The sequence below is a fragment of the Camellia sinensis genome, chromosome 2, assembly GCF_055761805.1.
Source record: "Camellia sinensis isolate YWXY chromosome 2, ASM5576180v1, whole genome shotgun sequence".
Classification (NCBI taxonomy): domain Eukaryota; kingdom Viridiplantae; phylum Streptophyta; class Magnoliopsida; order Ericales; family Theaceae; genus Camellia; species Camellia sinensis.
This window is the reverse complement of record NC_138962.1, coordinates 63,398,659-63,422,624: the sequence shown is the minus strand read 5'-3', so window position 1 is coordinate 63,422,624 and position 23,966 is coordinate 63,398,659. Positions and strand designations below refer to the sequence as shown.

General features: G+C 34.1%; 2 protein-coding genes across 2 annotated transcripts; both read left to right on the top strand.

Moving 5' to 3' along the window:
* The first annotated feature begins 1,257 nt into the window (after positions 1-1,257).
* LOC114278715 (disease resistance protein RPV1-like) lies at positions 1,258-20,723 on the top strand. The gene is made up of 5 exons (XM_082910250.1): positions 1,258-1,781; positions 17,749-18,850; positions 18,948-19,391; positions 19,500-20,408; positions 20,703-20,723. The coding sequence occupies exons 1-5, from the start codon at positions 1,258-1,260 to the stop codon at positions 20,721-20,723; spliced, it is 3,000 nt and encodes a 999-aa protein (XP_082766376.1).
* A 914-nt stretch (positions 20,724-21,637) lies between these two features.
* Positions 21,638-23,516, top strand: LOC145819577 (uncharacterized). Its single transcript, XM_082913537.1, has 2 exons — positions 21,638-23,016; positions 23,222-23,516. The coding sequence occupies exons 1-2, from the start codon at positions 22,353-22,355 to the stop codon at positions 23,407-23,409; spliced, it is 852 nt and encodes a 283-aa protein (XP_082769663.1). The 5' UTR covers positions 21,638-22,352; the 3' UTR covers positions 23,410-23,516.
* Positions 23,517-23,966: the final 450 nt, after the last annotated feature.

The following is a 23,966-nucleotide window of genomic DNA, read 5'->3' as shown; positions in this document are numbered from 1 at the left end:
TGGAAGTGTAAAATGGAATAAAATTCCTTGCAGGGTCTTGTCAAGACCATACAGAGGATTGAATGTGGAATTAGCATGTTATATAATTTTGGATCAATTATGCTGAAATTCCACACTACGCTTTATCACATATAAGAATCCATGTTGGTGAGATATTAGTGTTTGTAATTATGGAAGGTGTTACGTTGTTTAATAGCATAATTACCGCTATAGTTCGATATTAATATTTCTCATTGAACGGGATTCTGTGCTGAGATGTTTTTATTCTGAATCATGTTTATGTGGCCACTAAAGTTGTTTAACCCGAGAGTCATTTTTCTTAAATAAAATATTTTCTTAAAGTAGTAGTCAATGTTGCCTAAGTGGGAGAATGTAAGAATTTATTCTTAATTAGGCTGTCATTGACTATATTTTGTTTGGTTTGTGAAAAACGGGTTGAACGTGATTCAGATAGATTGACTGGTATGAGCCCAAAATTATTATTGTGATCCATTAAGTTTGGGCCATGGTCATCTTAGTATATATATTATTTTATATGTAGATATGTGATATGGAGGTGTAAGGCCTGTTTTAAATTATTTGGATTCCTTAATGGGAGGGCCCAGTAATTGTTTTATTTAGGCCCAGTCCCCTCTCCTATCCTTATTAGGGTTTACATATATCTATATATATGTAGATCAAAAGGTTGTTAGCCCCATTGAAAGACAACATAAAGATTAGGAGAAGGAGGGGAAGAGCTGGTGCTAAGGTTTTCCAATTGTGAATGCCATATTCTTTCAAGGAAGCAAAACTCAAGACAATAATAGAATCAAATGGTATGTATCTGAGTTTATATTTTAGTAGTTACTTATATTCATATTGTTTTGATTTCTAGTATATAGATCCTAAAATCTTACAGGAAAATCAAAAAAAAAAAAAAAAAAAAAAAAAAATATTATTTTGGACCAATCAGGAGAGACCCCCAGTACCCCCACTGGGGTCTCATGCATTTTCCTTTTTTTATATCACTGTCTATACAAATATTTAAAATTATTTTTTTTTTTTGTAAAAGAAATAAATATTAAAAAAAATATCTAAAGTGTATAATATTTTGTTATATATTTGAAAAATATAAAATGCTAGGAACTTCATCTAATATAACGCACTCCTCAATCACAAACAATATTTGAACAGCCTTGACAGATATTGCTATATATACATATATATATTCCTGATCAATCCTTAACCATAGCTAAGAAAAGAACATTAATCCGTTCAATGGGTAGCATGAAAGGCCAAGAATGCTCCTCCTCCAATATCTCTACTACTTATCACGTGTTCTTGAGTTTCAGAGGCCAAGACACCCGCAACGCCTTCACTGATCACCTCTACACAAGTTTGGTGCAGGCAGGATTTCGCACATTCAAAGATGATGATGATATAGAAAGAGGAGAAAATATTAAGTTAGAATTGCATAAAGCGATTCGGGTATCAAGGATTTCAGTAGTCGTGTTCTCGAAAGAATATGCATCTTCAAGATGGTGTCTTGACGAACTTTTGATGATCCTCGAATGCAAGAGGACCTCTAAGCATATGGTTCTACCTGTCTTCTACGACGTCGATCCTTCTCAAGTTAAGAACCAAACAGGAAGCTTTGCAGAGGCATTTGCAAGGCATGAGAATATTGAGGCAGAAAGTGATGAAATAAAAAATGAATGGATGCATAAGGTAAAAGAATGGAGGGCTGCACTTAGAGAATTTGCGGATTTGGGAGGGATGGTTTTGCAAAATCAAGTCGATGGGTACGGTATTTTTTTCTGTTTCTCTAGTCCTTGAAATTGTCGTAATAATATATTTCTTTGTGCTTGTTGGAAGTATTTTTCAAATATGTGTATAAAATATTTTGAAATTTATATTTGAAAATGTTTTGAAATATCTAAAATATATATTAAGATTATAAATATTTTGAGATTATATATTTCTTTTGGGTAAATTACAATTTACAACCCTGCACTTTACACCAAATCTCACTTTAGCTCCTACACATGAAATTGTGACAGTCAGCCTCCTACACTTTTGATCAAATCTCACTTTGGTCTCTGCACATGAAACTGTAACAGTCAACCCCCTATACTTTTTGATAAAATCTCACTATGGTCCCTATACAAGTGTCAATGTTCCCTTTCAGTTACTCAGTTGTTTAAATCTTTGGCAGAATCTAATCATGTAATAAGAATGTGACTACCGCATAAGAAAAAGAAAGAAAACCATCTACATTTTCCACTAATACATACTTTATCCCAAAATTTATATCAAAATATAACTGTATTAGGCTAAAACAAAATACAGATTGTGAACAATTAAGAAGATGAACTAGGGTTTTGCATAAATTGAAATCATGAAATTCTGTTTTTCATGGTAACACAGTCTTCTGTCTATTCACCTTTCTTTCTCTTTGATTTCTTTGTTGCATTTTTTTTTATATTTCAAAAGCTCTACTTTCTTGCCTTTTCGTCTCAATTTTTATCATACAAGCATATATTTGTCGGACAATCTTCACTGTATTTAAATAAATTAAATTCTGTTATATACTAAACAACAACCAGAATATAAAGAAATAAAAGAAATGAGAAAATTTGTTTGATTACAAAAAATCAAACTCTAAATAAAAAATAAATAAATAAAAACAAATTTTATTTTGTTACAAAAACAAAATTAAAATATGATTTAAATAAATAACAATAACACTGAAAATAAATTAAATAACTTACTTGATTTAATTTGTTCGAATTATAATCTAATCAAGTCCAGTGTTTGACACTGTGTCCTTAAGACAGATTCGTTCTCTCCACGGTGCTTTCAGCATTTGGACGTCTATCTCCCAGGATGAAATGATCTACTACAAACAATAGCAGCACTACAAATTGTTTGCCTTACGAACACACCAAGTGTTTACACTCTTTCTTTTAGAAATTAAATGCAGCAAAATACAGAGATTTATAGCAGAGGATGGAGTACGAAAATTGGAGTAAAAATCCAAATTGGAGGCTAGTCTATTTATAGATGTAAAGATGGCTGCTGGTTTTGAATTGAACAGGTATGAAACCTGTTGGTTTTGAATTCAAACAGATTTGAATATGTTGGGTTCATAATTTAAACAGATACAAAAATGGGAAGGGCCCTATTTGGATGTACGTTAAAAACCAGACTAGTTTATTTCGGGAAGGGCCCTGTTTGGATGCATAGTAAAACCAAACCAGTTTATTTCCGGTTTAAATTTGAATCCTGGATTTTATTTTATACAAAATAAAATTAAATTCAAATGTTTTTGGCCCAAAAAGATTAGTATTGGGCTGAACAAGCCCAACCCAACCTCACACCACGCACCGCGCCCAAGCCCAGGCCCAGCCCAGCTCGCCCGACCGGACAGACGGTGGCGGCAGGGCGCGCGTGTGTGTGTGTGTGGTGATTTTTGGGTCCAATGGGTCTAGCCCATTTTGCCCATAACCTCTCCCTCTAAAACACTTGGGTACCCCTTGGGGCACACCCCAAGTACCAAACCCAAGCTTTATAAACCCATTCAAAACTTCCCACCAAATCAATGTGGGACAAGCCATTTTACAACTTTAAGGAATTTCCACCAAAACTCCATTTCCATGGAGTACACTTTGGCTTCAATTTCCCATTCACTCGGTAATGGTTTTGAGCAACCAAATATACCACATGAATCACAACGCGGCATAGAACGTGTTACCACTTTGACTCATAAAAATCGACGCACGGGGCCCACCTAAAAAATAGACCAAACTTAGGAAAAAAATTCTGGTTTTATCCAGAATTTTATAACCATTTCCAACAATCCCCCACATGAATGGAATTTGATGACAACGGAAATGCAACAATATGCAGACTTTATCGAAAGAGTATAAGTCGAAAATATCTTGCATCAGGATAGGCAACTTTCGGCCTTGAACCTTCCCTAGTGGTAACCTATCGGACTTACTGGCTAGCCAATGGACGCGATGCCTTGAATTGTTCAGTCGTTTGTGTAAGCCAAGACAATAGATTTCACACAAAATATCTTCTAACACATCGTGGTTCTCACTGTTGTGTTCATTTTGGCCTTGAACGCGTCTGGTTTTCATAAGTGTTTCTAGAGAATTTAGCCTCTTCATTCTCATAGAACCGGCCCCAGTTCAACACTCATATAGGTGATTCTTATTGTGAGTATCTCCTTATACTTGTCTTGATTTATGCCTCAATCAAGATATAAGAAATCATTAAAAGCAAAGCTTATCCTTATACCCTGCATACAACATATGTTGCAAATATCACTCTCACCATAGGAGTGGGTAGGGAATTTTTAATCCCTTGGTGATTTCTGGCGAGCCATACATAACTTAGTTGTCCCTTTGAACTTAGTTATTGGGATCTCCAGTCATATAAGTAAGGTTACCATTACGACGACTCTTATGTAATAGGCTTTAATCCCATCTCCTTCGATGAACTATACACTAGCTCTTTTGGCAAACCTTTTGTTAACGGATCCGCAATATTCTCTTTAGATTTTATATAATCTATAGAGATTATTCCATTTGACAACAACTGCCTAACGGTATTATGTCGACGATGAATATGTCGTGACTTTCCGTTATACATATGATTCTGTGCCCTGCCTATTGCAGATTGACTATCACAATGAATGCAAATAGCTGGCACAGGTTTTGGCCACATTGGAATGTGTTCTAAGAAGTGACGAAGCCATTCTGCTTCTTCTCCTGCTTTGTCTAAAGCAATAAACTAGGATTCCATTGTGGATTGTGTAATGCAAGTTTGTTTCGTGGATTTCCAAGAAACAGCAGCGCCTCCCAGAGTAAAGACATATCCACTTGTGGATTTTGAATCTTTAGTATCCGCTATCCAATTTGCATCACAATAATCTTCCAGTACTGCTGGATATCGAGTAAAGTTCAAACCATGATCACGGGTGAATCTCAGATATCTAAGAACCCGAATGATCACTTTCCAATGGTCTTCTCCGGGGTTACTAGTGTACCTACTCAATTTACTGATAGCATAAGCTATATCAGGACGAGTACAATTCATTAGGTACATTAGGCTTCCAATAATTTGAGAGTATTTTAACTGAGACACTGCATCACCTTTATTTTTTGATAAATAAAGATTGACGTCAACAGGTGTTCTAGCTAAATTCATATCATCCTTGATAAATTTATCAAGAATTTTCTCAATATAATGTGATTGAGATAATGCATATCCGTCAGATGTTTTAGTAATTTTCATTCCTATTATAACATCTGCGACCCCCATATCTTTCATATCAAATCTTTTGTTAAGCATCTGCTTAGTTGATTTGATCATGTTTTGACTGCTTCCAATGATAAGTATGTCATCCATATAAAAACAAACTATGACATATCCTTGGTCAGTGTTTTTAACATAGACGCATTTGTCATATTCGTTTATCTTAAACCCATTAGTAAGCATTGCATGATCAAATTTTTCATGCCATTGTTTAGGTGCTTGTTTTAATCCATAAAGGGATTTTACAAGTCGACAAACTTTCTTTTCTTGCCCTGATACTACAAACCCTTCGGGTTGCTCCGTATAGATCTCTTCATTTAGATCACCGTTTAAGAAAGCTGTCTTACCATCCATTTGATGTATTTCTAATTTAAACAACGTTGTTATAGAAATAAGCATGCGAATGGATGTTATTCTTGTCACAGGGGAATATGTGCCAAAATAGTCCAGACCTTCCTTTTGTCTGTAACCTTTAACTACAAGTCTTGCTTTATACTTGTCAATTGAACCATCTGCTTTCATTTTTCTCTTGAATATCCATTTATGTCCAAGAGGTTTAGAACCTGGTGGAAGATCCACCAATTCCCAAGTATGATTTTGCATAATGGATTCAATTTCATTATTAATAGCCTCTTTTCACAAAAGTGCTTCAGGACCTGTCATTGCTGCCTTAAAGCTTTGAGGTTTATTTTCTAACAGGTATGTCAGAAAATCTGGACCAAAGGATTTTGATGTTCTCACTCTCTTACTTCGTCTTGGTTCATCATCAGTTAAATCCTGTTGATCGAGACTATTACTAGTCTCTTGTGTTTGATTGTCATTAATCTCTTAACTTTGTGTACAATCATAAGTTCTTTTCTGTGAACTTAATTCCTCTCCTTTCTTGTAAGGAAAGACATGTTCAAAAAACACAGCATTCCTTGACTCTATAATAGTGTTCACATTTATATCAGGTATTTCTGATTTATAAGTCAGAAACCGATATGCACTACTATTCTGAGCATAACCAATAAACACACAGTCTACTGTTTTTGGTCCAATCTTAGTCTTTTTAGGAACATGAACTTCAACTTTTGCCAAACACCCCCATACTTTTAAGTATTTGTAGGAAGGTGGTCGACCTTTTCACAATTCATAAGGAATGCTTTTGGTTTTCTTGTGGGGGTATTCTATTAAGAACATAATTAGCAGACAATATTGCTTCCCCCCACAAGTTCTGTGGTAAGCCTGAACCTAGTAACATGGCATTCATCATTTCTTTTAGGGTTCTATTCTTCCTTTCAGCAATTCCATTTTGCTGTGGAGAATAAGGTGTTGTAGTTGGTGAATAATGCCATGTTGTGCACAAAATTCATTTAATGGTGCATCATATTCACCACCCCTATCACTTCTAACCATTTTAATGGTTTTACCAAGTTGATTTTCAACTTCTGTTTTGTAGAGTTTAAACATTTTTAAGGCTTCATCTTTACTTCTAAGTAAATAAACATAACAATATCTTGTGCAATCATCGATAAAAGTTATGAAATACTCTTTGCCTCCTCTAGTTTGAATAAATTTTAAATCACATACATCAGTATGAATTAATTCTAGAGGCTTGGTTTTCCTTTTAACCGATTTAAATGGAGCCTTAGTTAGTTTCGCTTCTACACAAACTTCACATTTATGATTAGGATTAATTTCAAACTTTGGTAAATAATCCAAACCAATTAATCTACGCAAAGCATCATAATTTACATGTCCTAATCTACCATGCCATAAATTCGACTCAAGAATATAAGCAAAAGATGTGTTATTCTTATTCATAGCAACTTTCGGTACAACTGTCATTACATTCAACTTAAAGAGACCATCACTCATGTATCCCTTACCAACATACATACCACTCTTTGTTAATACAAATTTATCAGACTCAAATACAAACCTAAAACCATTTTCACTTAACAAAGACCCAGAAACTAAATTCTTCCGGATGTCAGGTACATGCAGTACGTTGTTGAGGGTCAGTTCTTCCCTGATGTCATCTTCAAGATCACTTTCCCTTGTCCAGCCACAGTAGAAGTAGAAGAATTTCTCATAAAAAGTTGTTCACCATTTGCAGCCTCATTGTAGGTAGTGAACATCTTTTTGTCTGCACATATGTGACGAGTTGCTCCAGTGTCAACCCACCACTCTTTGGGATTTCCAACCAAGTTAGCCTCAGACACCACAGCAGAGAGGTTGATGTCATTCACTCCGTCAGAGATGTAATCTAATTCAGTTACATTGGCTTGATTGGTGGTCTTCTTGTTTGTACTTCCATGATCCTTTTTAGGGCAGCGGCAATCAGAAGCTCGATGTCCAGTCTTGCCACAGTTATAGCATTTTCCTTTGAACTTCTTGTTGCTATCGCCTTGTTTAGGACCATCTCCAGTAAACTTTCTCTTTTTGTTATGTGGTTTATGAACTTGTTCAACCACATTAGCCTTGGACTCAATGGGATTTTTCCCATTCCCATTTTCAGCCTTTCGGTTGTCTTCCTCAATTCTTAATCTTACAATCAATTCATCAATAGTCATCTCTTTGCATTTATGTTTTAAATAATTTTTGAAATCTTTCCAAACCGGTGGTAACTTTTCCACTAAAGCAGCGACTTGGAAAGACTCGCTAAGAGACATATCTTCTGAATGAATATCATGCAAAATTATCTAAAAACTTTGAACTTGAGAGATTACCGTTTGGGAATCTACCATAACAAAATCCAGAAATTTACCGATGACAAATTTCTTCGTGCCGGCATCCTCTGTCTTGTATTTCTTTTCCAAAGAATCCCACAATTCTTTTGCTGACTTCAAAGGATTGTATACATTATACAGCATGTTGTCAAGGCCATTGAGGATGTAGTTTCTGCACAGGAAATCTGAATGTTTCCAAGCATCTACAGCGGCAACAACTTGCCGATCACTTTCACCCTCTTTAAGTGCTGGAGCCTCTTCATGGAGAAACCGGACCAAATTAAGAGTTGTAAGATAGAACAACATCTTCTGCTGCCATCTCTTAAACTCGGTACCGTTAAATTTTTTCCCTTTTTTTCCATGATTGATTGGTACATGAACATGGTTCTGGACCGGTGTTGGTGTAAAAATAGGAGTACCACTACCAGATGCAGTTTCAGTTGCAGTAGCCATAATCTCTGATTACAAAAATCAGAAAAAATGAAAACACAAATTAATTTTCTAGTTACTAAAACTAGAAAATAAATTATAACACAAAATAATTTTATTTTCCTTGTTACTAAAACTAGAAAAATAAAATATCACAATAATTTTCTGTAACACAAATTAATATTCTGCAATTGTTAATGACACCAGTATATTACTACTAGTTGTCCAAGAAAAGAGACAGTATATTACTACTATCTGTCAAATAGCATAAACCACTATTTGTTTTTCCAACGAGAATATGTCTTATGAAATCACAGAAAATTAAATACAACGAAGATACCAAAAATAAAAGTCTGTCTTAAGATTGTCGGACAATCTTCACTGTATTTAAATAAATTAAATTTTGTTGTGTACTAAATAACAACCAGAATATAAAGAAATAAAGGAAATGAGAGAATTTGTTTGATTACAAAAAATCAAACTCGAAATAAAAAAAAATAAAAATAAAAATAGATTTTATTTTGTTACAAAAATAAAATTAAAATCTGATTTAAATAAATAACAATAACACTGAAAATAAATTAAATAACTTACTTGATTTAATTTGTTCGAATTATAATCTAATCAAGTCCAGTGTTTGACACTGTGTCCTTAAGACAGATTCATCCTCTCCACGGTGCTTTCAGAATTTGGACGTCTATCTCCCAGGATGAAATGATCTACTACAAACAATAGCAGCACTACAAATTGTTTGCCTTACGAACACACTAAGTGTTTACACTTTTTCTTTTAGAAATTAAATGCAGCAAAATGCAGAGATTTATAGCAGAGGATGGAGTACGAAAATTGGAATAAAAATCCAAATGGGAGGCTAGTCTATTTATAGATGTAAAGGTGGCTGCTGGTTTTGAATTGAACAGGTATGAAACCTGTTGGTTTTGAATTCAAACAGATTTGAATCTGTTGGGTTCATAATTTAAACAGATACAAAAACGGGAAGGGCCCTGTTTGGATGTACGTTAAAAACCAGACTAGTTTATTTCGGGAAGGGCCCTGTTTGGATGTATAGTAAAACCAAACCAGTTTATTTCCGGTTTAAATTTGAATTCTGGATTTTATTTTATACAAAATAAAAGTAAATTCAAATGTTTTTGGCTCAAAAAGATTAGTATTGGGCCGAACAAGCCCAACCCAACCTCACACCATGCACCCGCGCCCAAGCCCAAGCCCAGCCTAGCCCGCCTGACCGGACAGACGGTGGCAGCAAGGCGCGCGTGCGTGTGTGGTGATTTTTGGGTCCAATGGGTCTAGCCTATTTTGCCCATAACCTCTCCCTCTAAAACACTTGGGTATCCCTTAGGGCACATCCCAAGTACCAAACCCAAGCCTTATAAACCCATTCAAAACTTCCCACTAAATCAATGTGGGACAAGCCATTTTACAACCTTAAGGAATTTTCACCAAAACTCCATTTCCATGGAGCACACTTTGGTTTCAATTTCCCATTCACTCGGTAATGGTTTTGAGCAACCAAATATACCACGTGAATCACAACGCGGCATAGAACGCGTTACCACTTTGACCCGTGAAAATCAACACACGGGGCCCACCTAAAAAATAGACCAAACTTAGAAAAAAAATTCTGGTTTTATCCAGAATTTTATAACCATTTCCAACAATATATATATATATATATATATATGTATATATTGAATTATATAACTCTCATGTGCTTATCACGTTGGAGAAAGTGTATTTGTCACAGCCCAACCCACCCCTGTAGGTTTAGTGTCGTAACCAGCCAGTAATTCGTGATTACCGAAAGCCTAACTGAACAAAGCAAATAAATGAGGCTAGCAGAAGCTATTATCTAAGAAACAAAACGTCCAATGAGTTGTGCATTTGCATGAGGGAAAAGGCATTGCTATACATATATATACATACACACACGCAAAAGTACAACATGCTATTACAAGTTTGTTTAAAGAGACAACTAAAAGGGGAAAAAAAAAAAAAAGGAGAGTTATGCCCATGGACAATAATTCCTAACCAAACACATGAGCGCACAACAAAAGGGTGAATATTGGCCACATCAAAACTTGGGTAGGTGGGAACCTCGCGGTGAGGCACGATGGTTAGCTCGACAAAACCAGAGTAAGACCAATGCCACTATGCCCTTTGTTGAGCTAGATCACCTACACGGTATACCAAAATGTGAGCTAAGGCCCAGTGAATAACAACTGAATAAAGAGATTATGAATGATAATTAAAACACAAAATGAAACACAAGTTAAGCAGGCTTATACGATACTTGAGAAGCATAATATTTCGCGTAGTGTATTCAAAAATAGTAAATACAGGCAGTTTAGAAGACCGAACGGGTGATCAGGAAGACTAGACAGGCAGTCAGGGAGACCGAACAAAAGGTCATAAAAATCGAAGATCAGATATGATAGCTATTGCCATGTTAAACATGAGTTCCATGAAACGGAACTAACAAAACTGTACTCATATGAAGAGGTGCCAAAGTTATCATAACAACGAATGGGAACTGGAATAGAATTATCATTCATTTACACGAGAAACATATAAGAATAACACATAAGTTGAAGTAGAGAAAAGATAATTTAAATCATATGTATATTTACAGTAGTGTTACTCACAGTTCGTTTCGTATTGCAGACGACTGGAATGAGGTGTTTGACCTATGCAAACAGATATAAGCATCGTTCATTTAATGCATCGAACACTCAACAAATTAGTTTCACAACTTAGGGATTCATGGGTTAAAATGTAAATCACTCTTATTAAACGTTTATGCAATGCAATTGGACATCATTTACGAGCGTAAAATACACGAACGAAGGCTCGAGAGTGAGATAAATAACACAGAAAAGTGAAACGAAGGCTACCAACCAGCCGCACGTGCGGAAGTCCTTGGACGCACCTGCGGGACCCTCTCTGCACGTGCGCCATCAGGTGCTTTTTAAGCAGAAAGCTTCCCCAATTTTCCCTTATCTTCCGCACGTGCGGGCCTACCCGCCGCACGTGCGCCAGTGCAGTCCCGTACGTGCAGGATCCTCAGCCGCACGTGCAGTTCTGGGTGTTCTAGAACCGAGTTTTTGCCCTGTTTTTGGAACTCCAAATCCCCAAAAATCAAACCCAAATCCAACTAGGTGAAGGCCACAAATTAACGAACATAGTGTATAAACAAGATTCAAGCTCAAATTAAGAATTGAATTTTGCTTTGAATTCCACAATTTCATTAACACCTTCACAAGTAAAAGAAACAAGGATTTATGCTTATGTTAATTCTATGCTTCAACAAACCGTGGAAATCTAAGTTAAAACCATGCAAGATCATGTAAATGAGCTTAAGTAATGGTAAGTGGACAAGGAAGTGGAAGAGTTCCTCTTGTTGGGTTTACAACATGACTTATACTACCCAACTCCTCACTCTCACCCTCAACCTTATAAGTTTAAACTAGAATTTCATCTTCATGCAAGAAATTAGGGAGAATCCTTACCTTGATGGGTTGATCTAGCGAAGTTGTTTCAAGCTCTCTTCTCTTCTCCTTTTTTCCTCTTCTTCTCTAGCCTCCTCTCAAACTCTAGCTCTCATATTCTCTCTCTCCCTCCTATTGAGTTCAAGATATTTATATATAAAACATTCCAAGTCTTTAACTTAGATTAACTACCTAAGAGTCACTTTAGTTAAGTTACTTAGTTAATCACACTACCATCTATCATACTTTAAGGTGAACCAACCCCACTCACTTAGTCCACTACCCAATTTTATAACTCTACAATCTAACGAATCAGACAGGTCTTTTCAAAAAGGAACATATCTGTTAACAGACACAATGCTTATAAATATACATATAAGGCTCGAATAAATGCATAATTCAGACTAAGCATAAAAGTAATCATAAAAACAACAGCTAAGGAGAAAGACCGGTATTACAGTATTGGTGGGAAACATGGAATATTTTCCTCTCTTACCCTCATTTCGTAGTACATTTTTTGTCATATGACTGGATTTTGTTAAATATTTAAAAATAAAATAACAGAAGAGGGACATTGACACTTGTAGGGACTAAAGTGAAATTTGAGTAAAAGTGCAGGGGGTTAACTGTCATGATTTCATGTGTAAGGACCAAAGTGGGATTTGACCAAAAGTGCAGGGGGTTAATTGTCATGATTTCATGGGTAGGGACCAAAGTGAGATTTGGTGCAAAGTATATGGGTGCAAAGTATAATTTACCAACTTGTGGACTGGTGGGTCAAGTACGGGGATATTGCTGCCTGTAAGGCGCAATAAGGGTGAGCAGAGGATATTCCGATCCGCCCAAACTAACCAAACCGAACCGATTCACCGCATTTTGAACGGATGCGTGATGATGAACGGACGGTTGCAGATTGAATTTTTTTCAATTCACTTAATTTTGAATGGATAGCGGATTTGAGGTTACCTTGGCCGCAACCGAACCGCCAAACCGTGAGCACCCCTAGCAATTTGTAAGATTTTGTGTTTTCAATTTGTTTAGATATTCTATGTGTTTTCAATTGAAAAAGAGTTTAGATATTCTGTTATGTTTTCAATTTGAAGATCCTTTTTTCAAATGGCAACTGTTGATATTTATATTTTTGTGTGGAAAATATAAGGCTTAATTTTATTATTTAAAAAAAAAAATCAAATTAAATAGTTTTTAAATAAAAAAAATAATGAAATAGTTTTGATAATGCATGATTTTTTTTTGTATGTATTTATTATTGGTATTTGACAATTTACTTGATAATCTTTTGATTATGTTGAGTTAGAATGTTATCTAAAAAAAAAATGTTGACAAGTTGTTGTATTATGTTCAAAATTTGTAAAAGTTTAAACTACCAAATCGATTTGTATCCATCCGTCAATCCACCATTTCGCTCAATCCGCATTCGTCAATCTAATGGATGGATACGAATTGATTTTTTTCAATCTACCAATCTGACAGATAAATGACAGATTGAAGATTCTCTATCCACAACCGAACCGCAAACCCCCATAAGACAGAGTACTTACTACTATCCCTATAAACGGCCACGTCTTGGTGAGGCTTTGTTTTTCCTCTTACTTTGTCTTTTTTGTAAACCACTGTGATTTCCAAGGCATGAGCAGTCATTTGCTGATAGATTTGTGCACTTTAATATGGTATTTGTAATATATAGTATACTAGTTGTACAAAATAAGAATTACGGATAAAAATTTTTAATATAATTTTAATATATGACTAATGGAAGATAGTGTCGTTGAGCCGTGGTGGGTCTTGATCAGAGCCTATTTTAATGATTTAAATTATTCAATAGGTAGATTTTGTTGAATACGTCATTACTGCAAACAAAAAAACCAAGTTATAAAAAAAAGTACAAATTTATTCACACACTTTAACGCTGCATTTAGTTAGAGATTTGAGAAGAAATTTAAAAAGGAAAAAGAAAAAATGTGTAAAAATATGTAAAATGTAAGTATGTTTTATTCACATTTCATCTATTTTTTACTTTTTTCCTTTCAAATCTATTCTCAAATCTCTCAACGAAACACAGCATAGGAGTGCATGAAATTACACTCTTCTAATGTATATGTGGAACCATCTCACTCATTCACCAATGGGAGAATATTCAAATAAAACTCAAAATATATATATATATATATATATATATATATATAAAGTAAACTATATGGCTTAGATTCATCTTGGGTCTGTTGTTCTTCAAAGTAATTTTTTGACCTAAAGTTAAATAGGGAAAATACTTGGAACCCCTATTTTCGGGACCCCTATTACCCCCAAACAATTATGATTGGTCATGTTTGTGTGTGTTTTTTTGTTTTTTTCTCTGTCTCTCTGACACATGTGCATGGGAGTCATGGGGGTAGGTGTTTGTGGGGTCTATATCATTTCTGGTTAAGTAGGTTTTTCCCCAAATCTAAACCCAAACATACATAAAATGAGAGTTTAGAGTACTAAACCAAGTAAAACACTCTGTTTTACGGGTTGGGTCAAGAATTTTCAAAGACTCCTGACCACGACCTATGCAGAGGCTTGCACCCAAGCGCACAAGGCAAGAATCGAGCTAACTTCAACATATATTAACAGTGGAAAATGTTGGAGATCCAAGTATTCCATCAAAAAAGTTACCAAACAATCACATAAGTATTGGACTATACTTTTTTGAGTATTTGATAAAAAAAATTTAATAATATTTTTTATATGTAACATTGCTCATTGAATTGGGTACAACAAGGATAGATATGGGGGGCGTGGAACGATCGTATTTTCAAAAGATTTTAATTTTTTTATATTATATTAATAATTTGTAAAATAATTTTAAATTAATATACTTTTTATCCTTAAAATCTGAGTGGTTCGCACACTAAAAATTATAAAGGTTCAAGTTTTATCAAAATACTAATCCATTTTATTTGTTATTTATATTATTTATTATATTTTTATATTGTCTAGTTTTTTTTTCCTTTTTTTTTTCTTTTTTTCTTTTTTTTTTTAAGGAAAGGTTATATTGTTTAGTGTTGTTTATATTTTATATTTATACTTTTTTTAGATGGGAATTATTCTATTTATACTTATTTGTTATTATTCTTTTTCTTTTTTTTTTGGCATGTTATTAATTTTTTTTTCATTAAATCACACTTTAATTTGTTCTATGCACCTTATTTTGTATTTATTATTATTTGTTGGGTAAATTACACTTTACACCAAATCTCACTTTGATCCTTACACATAAAGTTGTGACAGTCAACCCCTTACACTTTTGTCAAGTGTCAATGTTCCCTTTTGTTATTTCATTGTTTAAGCCTTTAACAAAATCTAATCATGTGATAAGCATATAAATACGAAATGAGAGTAAGAGAAAAAAATCATTTACATTTTCTACCAACACACATAAGCATGTGAGAGTTATATAATATATATATATATATATATATATATATATATATATATATATATATGTGTGCGTGTGTTGAAAATAGAGGCGAAGGGGTAAGAAAATAGAATTTTTGAATTTAAAATAAGTAACGGAGATATTAAAGAGAAATTAAGAAGAATAGAAGGAAGACATGTTAATGAGGAAAACATAACTTTGTGATTCTAATTTCTGCAAATCCTAATTTATCTCTTTAATCGTTCACAATATGCAATTTGTTTTAGCCAAATACAATAATAATTTGATGTAAATTTTGGGACAAAATATGTATAGATGGGAAATATGGGTTATTTTTCTCATTTGTCCTCATTTCATAGTCATATGTTTGTCGCGTTATTGATTTCTGTTAAAGACTTACATGGTGGAGTAACAAAAAAAAAAGACATTGGCATTTTACTAGAAGTGTAAGGGGTTGACTGTCACAATTTATATATAGAGATCAAAGTGTAATTTGATACAAAATGCAAGGGTGAAAAGTATAATTTATCCATATTTGTTTATTCTTTAGAAACGAGAATATTTTCTAGAAATGAAAATATTGTCTAGGTTCATCATTGCAATCTTAAAAAGAGTTCATAAAATTTAGGACAAATTACATTGTAGTCTCTGTACTTTGATTCTTGTGTCATTTTAGGTCCTATAATTTCAATTGGATCGATTTTGATCTTGAATTTTTTTATATCTCAAATTGGTCCAATTGTTTGCAACCTTTTATGGCAAATGTGCACATGAGTGGCTTGTGCTATACTTTTAGCAGTAAAATTGTAAACTTGATCAATTCAGTAACTTAACATCAACTAATTCAATGAAAATTTTCTATTAAAAATCTTAACGACGTTATCAATTAAACAAAATTGAAGCAAAATTTAAAATTAAGGGTTGAAATTGAATCAATTGAAATTGTAATGACTAAAATGACACAAGTAGCAAAATGTAGGGACTACTGATATAATTTGCCCTAAAATTTATTTTTGTTTATTAAAAAAAATTATCATTTTATTCATAGAAACATGCATTTATAACTATGAATTTTTTTAAAACTAAACTATGTAATAGGATAGAAGATAATTTTGTAACAAGTTACTTGATCACATTTATTAAAAAGATATTCTTAAGATTTTGACATCAAGCTTATGATAGATAATTTTATATGTATATTATAAAAAGTGACAATTACAATATTTTCAGTTAATTAACTTCAACAGACATAATAATAGTTACTATTTTTGGTAAGTTAATGTAGACAAAAAAAATATATATATGTTCAATCATATTTGTGTACTCAATAATGTTTACAAAAAAAAATGTCTGGTTAATAGGTTTTTATTTACTTTTTGTGCTGATAAAAATTGAATTAAAATTTTTACAATATTTTTTTCAATTAAAAATTACTTGTGTTTTTGTCCCTCTAAAAGCCGAATCCTAAATTCGTTCGTGAGCACAAACGTGATGAGTTCACTATCATACGTCTAAACTTTGGGGTAGTTTAACGAATGAGATTAAATTAGAAAACTATTTAACAATTACTAAATGCAAAGGTTTAGCATTTACCAATTTTAAGACTATATATCGCAAAGCAGAAAAAAATAAATGACAAAATTTTTGAGTTGTGTACTGTATATAATAGAATATATATATATATATATACTATAATGTTAGCATATTGGTTAAATCTTTTTGGAATGTGTTACTATTTTTTATTTTATTTTTGTTATTTAACTCTTTCTCCTTTTTTTTTGAATTGTATATTGACCAATTGCCTGACAGTGAATTATTTTGGGGTAAATTGTACAATTGATTCCTCTAGTTTGAACAAAATTTCACTTTGATCCTTATAATTTCAATTTAAACAATTTGGTCCTTACCGCTTTAATTTTATTATAATGTGATCCCTCCATCATACATTGTTAACATTTTAAACAAAAAAAAAATCAAGTGCAAAACTGGAGGAACTAAAATGGAATTCAAAACAAACAATAGGAACCATAGGTGTAATAAATTTATTTTCAATTTCACTTTGGTCCATCTAATTTTACACATGATATTTTTATGTTCTGAATTCTAACGGTCTAGTTTTACATGTGGTCTTTTTCCATTCAAAATTCTAACAGTAAGTGACGAAAGAACCATATTATAACAAAATTAAAAATATATGGACCCATTGTTCAAATTAAAATTAAGAGACTAAAATGACACTTCACTTAAATTACATCAACTAATGGTATTATTTATCCATTAATTTATTTGTTACTAATTTGCACATTATAGTTTTAATTTACTTCAAATCTTAACATGCATATTGTGATTGCAATTTTAGGCGTGAGTCAAAATTTATTCAAAAAATTGTTAAAGTCATTGAAGACAAGTTGAACCGCAAGATTTTGAGCGATGCACCTTCCCTAATTGGAATGTATTCTCGAGTCACGAGCATTAACTCATGGTTACAAGATGAATCAACTAATGCCGGTGTGCTTGTAATTTGTGGAATGGGCGGAATAGGAAAGACAACTATCGCCAAATTTGTGTATAATTTAAATTACAGAAGATTTGAAAGTAGCAGTTTTCTTGCGAATATCAAAGAAGTGTCAGAGCAACCAAACGGATTAGTTCGTTTACAAAGACAACTACTTTCAGACATTTCCAAGTGGAAAAAAGAAAACATACATAATGTTGATGAAGGAAATATTAAGATAATGGAAGCCATGTCATGTAAAAGAGTTCTTATTGTTCTTGATGATGTAGTTCAATTGGACCAATTAGATGCAGTAATTGGAACTCAGGATTGGCTTCATCCCGGAAGTAGAATCATGATAACAACTAGACATGAGCGATTAATGCAAGCTCACAAAGCTCATGAGGTGTATAAGGTTGAAAATTTTGATGAAGCTGAATCATTTGAGCTCTTCAGTTGGCACGCTTTTGGACAAGATCATCCTATGGAAGGCTTCATTGAGCACTCGAAAAGGGTAATACAATACTGTGGAGGACTTCCACTAGCTCTTCAAGTTTTGGGTTCATCTTTGTCTGGGAAAAGTGCACATGTTTGGGAAAGTGCATTGGAGAAATTAGATGCAATACCTGAAAGTCAAATTGTGAAAAAACTCAAAATAAGCTACGACTCCTTACAAGATGATCATGACAAAAATTTATTCCTACATATTGCTTGCTTCTTTGTTGGGAAGGACAAAGATTGCTTGATAAGAATATTAGATGAATGTGATTTCTACACAACGATTGGTATTCAAAATCTCATTGATAGATGTCTTGTTACAGTTGATAAAAGTAACAAGCTGATGATGCATCAATTGCTTCGAGATATGGGAAGAGAAATTATTCGCCATGAATCACCTAAGGAGCCTGGGAAACGTAGCAGATTATGGCATCGTAAAGATTCCTTCAATGTATTAAGAGAAAAAACTGTAAGCAACATGCTTCTTGTGTATATGAATACTATTTCATATTTGTGTTGATCCATACTTATCTGTGGTATTTTCTTTGTTTTTTTTACATCAACAGGGCACTGAAACAATAGAAGGCCTTACCCTTGACATGCATATGTTAAGGGAAAACAAGTCTTCAAAGTTAATCCTTCATGCTAATATTTCAAATCTACACCACTTCAAAAAGTACTTCTTTGACAAATCATCGTTGGATCGAGAAAACGCACTAAACCGACATCATTTGGGCTTCCTCTCCTCGCACCCAACAAGCACTGAGCAAAGAAATGAAAATGATATAGGCTTCAAAACTGATGCATTTGCAAGAATGCAAAAATTAAGACTACTACAACTAAATTATATACAACTCAATGGAAGTTATGCGGAATTTCCTAAAGGATTAAGATGGTTGTGTTGCCGTGGATTCCCTTCAAAATTCATTCCCAAAGATTTTCCTCTGGATAGCTTGGTTGAGCTTGACATGCGTTATAGCAACTTGGAACGAGTTTGGAAGGGAACCAAGGTATGACATTTTTGTTTCTTTATTTTATTAATTTTTTATTATTTTTCCAATTATTTGGGTTTGTTGATAATAAAATGATGTTAACACCACCTTGTCCTTCTTTTGCAGCTTCTTGGCCTATTAAAAACCCTTAATCTCAGCCATTCCCATGGCCTTGCAAAAACTCCGGACTTCTCGCTACTCCCCAATCTAGAGAGGTTGATTCTTAAAGATTGTACTAGTCTTCTTAAAATTCACGAATCCATTGGCAACCTAGATAGACTTGCTCTCTTGAACGCAAAAGATTGCAAAAAATTGAGGAAGCTACCAAGAAATATTGTTATGCTAAAATCTCTTGAAAAACTAATTGTTTCTGGTTGCTCAAATCTTGACAAGTTGCCACCGAATATGGGGGAGATGGAATCTCTGAAAGTGCTTTATGCAGATGGAACTGCCCTAGATCAGCTACTCTCTACAATTTGGGAGGTCAAACCATGGTATACATTTGTCTGCCCAATGCTACCAAAATTGAGAAAAACACTAGAAATTTCATGGGTTTCTTTACCTCGGTTCTTAGTGAACTTAAGTCTTGTGGACTGCAATTTATCAGACAATGCTTTTCCAAGGGATTTTAATAATCTTCCCTTGTTGCAGAACTTGAATCTGAGCAAAAACCCGTTTTGTACTCTACCAGATTGCATCAAAGATCTGTCTGGGCTTCAGACACTTCGGTTAAATTCATGTACAAGGCTCCAATCACTTCTAGGCCTACAAAGTGTTGAAAATTTGTTTGTGGGGCATTGTACATCACTGGAGAAAATAACATATCAATCAAATATGTTTCGCTCACAACTGGAACATACTAAATGTGATAAGCTGGTTGAGGTCCAAGGCTTCTTCAAGTTGCAACCTGTGGGAAAGGTTGAAATGGAAATGATAAAAAACTTGGGTTTATTCAATTTGGAGGCCATGCCCATCCACACTGAGGTGCACATGCTAAATGGTATATTACTTAATATAGCCAAGCATCCCATCCAGGTGCTCTCTCTCTCTCTCTATATATATATATATATAATGAAGAGCTCACACATAACCAAACACTACCTAAGACCTTTTACCTTCCCCCGATTGTGACTTCCTATCACTATTGTTTTGGTAGAATTTTAAGCGTCAGTTCTCTAGGTTGTATAGAAACATTGCCTTTCTTGAACTTAAGAAAATTACTAAATTTCATATCAAAAAAGGCAAGGTCATGCTCACAAACTCTTCATCTTCAAACTCAATTGTATCCTCTTTCACATCTTTAAGTGTAATATTCTTTGATTTCTTTAGAGAAACATGTCTAGCTCATAGGTTTAAAGAGAACCAACTAGCTCTGCTCTGATATGACAAAAATTGTTACTTTCTTCAATACAATGATATTGGCTGTAAAACACACTGGAAGAGGCTTCAACTGGCCTAGAAAGGGCATATAAGCTATACTTAATGCAAATTTACTAACCAAATAGAAGCAGAGAAGAAGAAAAAAATGAGCCAAGCAAGAAGAACAAGCAAAACATTCACCACTAGGACACATCAATTTATCTGGAAACCTTAGGAAAAAACCACAGGCACAATGACAATTAGCAAATCCACCACTCAAGAAAGAATTACAAGATAATAGTTTGATGATTGACAATTCTTAGTGCCAAGGATGCGAAACTCTCACTACAAGAAATTATACTTTCCGCGACTAACGTTTTGGTCGCGAAAAGTACCATATTTGGTCGCTAAAATCTTTTCGTGACCAAAATGTGTTGGTCGTGAGTTGGTCACTAAATCCTCATCACATATAGTTTTCTGCGACCCAAGTTATAGTTGGTTGCTAAAAGGGACCATTGGCGACCAAATAATTGGTCGCGGAAAGTCCAATCCATATTAGCTAAAAGGTAACTTTTAGTAACCAAAAGTCAGCGCCTCCACCCAAAGAAAAATATTCTTTTGTGCTGCTTGGGAGTTGAACTCCTGACCAAGGAGTCACTCTCCATATGCCCAATCCACTCTACCAATAACATGCTTGTTATTCACATTTGGCAGAGAAAATATTTAACCTATAAAAATTGGATTATATATTATTTCATAAAACCTTCAATGCCTAAACAGAAAAATAGAATGTAATTACAACAGTACTCGTTTTTTTTTAAATTTATCCCACCATAACTTTCTGCGACCAACTTATTTTTTGGTTGCCAAAAGGTGATCTTCCACGACCAAATTTGTATGTGGTCGCCAAAAATTAGCTATTAGCCACCAAAAAATTGTGAGTCGCGAAAAACATACTCATCAGCGACCAAAAAAATTTTAGTCGCAGAAAGTGGACTATTTGCGACCAACTCAAAATAGGTGGTTGCCAAAAGTGTTTTTTCTTGTAGTGTCTACCTTACAAACTCTTGTTCGTTCTCCAACCCATGGGTAGGTCTAGTAACAATTGACCTCTTCTTGAAATGGGATTGGTACTCCACGGAAAGCCTATAATATTTGATGTGTGCATGGCTTCAATGAACAATCGCTCACTAAAAGAATGGAAGAAGCCGACTGAAAGAATGGAATGAGTGATTAAGGGGTTTGCTAGTGTATCTTGTTCAGCTCATGTATATATAACACCTTCATTAGCTAGGTGTTTGAAAAGGTGATACCAATGACAAGAATATAGATAACAGAGAACCAATTTGCTTGCAAGGTACAAAAAAGAACAATAAATCATTCTAGTCAAGTTTATTAGACTAACTAGACATAATTAAAGTTCAAGTATAAAATACAATGGATATGCGCATGGTATTTTCATGAAAATAATTATGCACAATACATATTTAACAAGTATGAATAGATTTGATGTGTGTGTCATGCATAATTTGCAATGAACTCTATTTTAGCAAACGGTTTAAGGCAACTTTTGATTTATCATCCAAAATTGTTTTTAAATGATCAAGGGCTTGTAGCAACATGACACATAATATAATGCAATGGATTATAAAAATGATGAGTTCCATAATGCAGGGTTTGTATGAGTTCGGTGTTGTATTCAACACATTTTTTCCAGGGAAAAAGGTTCCAAGTTGGTATAGCAACAAAAGCACAGGATCCTCAATATCTTTTATTGTGCCATCACTACACAATCTAAGGATCCGAGGCCTGAATGTGTGTTCAGTATATGCACTTTTTTACGGTGAGGAGCACGATAGGGAAAGCCGTGGGAGTGGTCATCAACCATTTGTACTTGTTGAAATTAGTACCAGAAGCAAGTCTCTAAACATGAAATACAACCCAATGTGTATTGGCTTACATGAAACTAATGAAGATATGATATGGTTAAGCCATTGGAGCATTGGGAATCATCTGGAAGGTGGCGATGAAGTGAATGTTTCAGTAATTATGAAGACAGCATTCGAGTTAAAAGAGTTTGGAGTTGATGTGGTGTATGAGGAAGAACAAAAACAGGCCGGTGTTCAAGACAAGGCTTACCCTTTTAATTGTCCAGAATCATTACATCTAGTGATGACAAGAACATTCATCCTCAGCAAAGAAGTATTATTGAAAGATAATATTTTAGGGCCATTTGGCTCAGGTTGGCATAAAGATGTACTTCAATCCTCCACAGAAACTACAGGTCTGTCTTGTAAATTTTTTACATCTACCATTAAAAACTATACAACAGTTGAATCTGAATCACACATTTTTTTGGGGGTGCAATTATGGTTACTTTTCTCGGTACCTAGACTTACTAAAATCCAAAATAAAAAAATACAAAGGTAAACAGGAAAAATAATATTTCTAACCTTTTGATGTATTTTGCTGATTTGTATGGTTTATAGATGTAGAAGAAGAAGAAGAAGAAGAAGAAGAAGAAGAAGAACAACAACAACAACAACAACAACAACAAAAGCATCATAAGAGTGACCAGATGGGCAAAGCAGTAGGAATGGGCAGTAAATATGGTGATGGCAGCCGCAGAGGCCCTAAAGTAGTTGTTAGCACTAGTTTAACTGTAAGAATAAAGTAAACAAGTAGCGGCAAACTTGCTACTTGTAAGGAACATTTTGCTGGTGAAAATGGGTATCTTGTCACCACTGTATAACCCTCTGCTTTGCTAATATTCAAGCTGTTTAGTTGCACCTCAATAGTTTTTATGAGCAAAACTTTAAATGGTTGTGAAAGAATGTCTCTTAGGTAGAGTCATCATACACCAGCATAATGCATGTGGGGTTAAAAGAATTACTGATCATTTGACAATGAACATAAGCTTAACAAGAAAATAATGAAAACAATGATGTTTTGTCACAATTACAAATACTATTCAAAGCAAAATTAGAATATTGAGAGGCATTGTAAGAATTCTGCTAATGAAATACTCTAGCAAGTTTAGACACTACCTGACACCAATGTTCTGCTCTATGGCTGAGCTATTTTAATCAAGATGCGGTGCTTGTTTGCCTATTATTTATGATTATTTGTCCTCAATAGTATTGGACTTTGGCGATTGTATGCAATGCATTGCCATTTTGTTTGTACATTTGGTTCAATATGGCATAGATGCGTGGAATCAAGGATGGATCTAAG

Excerpts from the sequence above, each read along its gene's own strand:
- LOC114278715 (XM_082910250.1), top strand. The coding sequence starts at position 1,258 with ATGGGTAGCATGAAAGGCCAAGAATGCTCCTCCTCCAATATCTCTACT. Across the intron at positions 18,851-18,947 it reads ATGTATTAAGAGAAAAAACT|GGCACTGAAACAATAGAAGG; the intron begins GTAAGCAACATG and ends TTACATCAACAG. Across the intron at positions 20,409-20,702 it reads TAGCCAAGCATCCCATCCAG|AGAAACATGTCTAGCTCATA; the intron begins GTGCTCTCTCTC and ends TGATTTCTTTAG.
- LOC145819577 (XM_082913537.1), top strand. The coding sequence starts at position 22,353 with ATGACACATAATATAATGCAATGGATTATAAAAATGATGAGTTCCATA. Across the intron at positions 23,017-23,221 it reads ATCCTCCACAGAAACTACAG|ATGTAGAAGAAGAAGAAGAA; the intron begins GTCTGTCTTGTA and ends TATGGTTTATAG.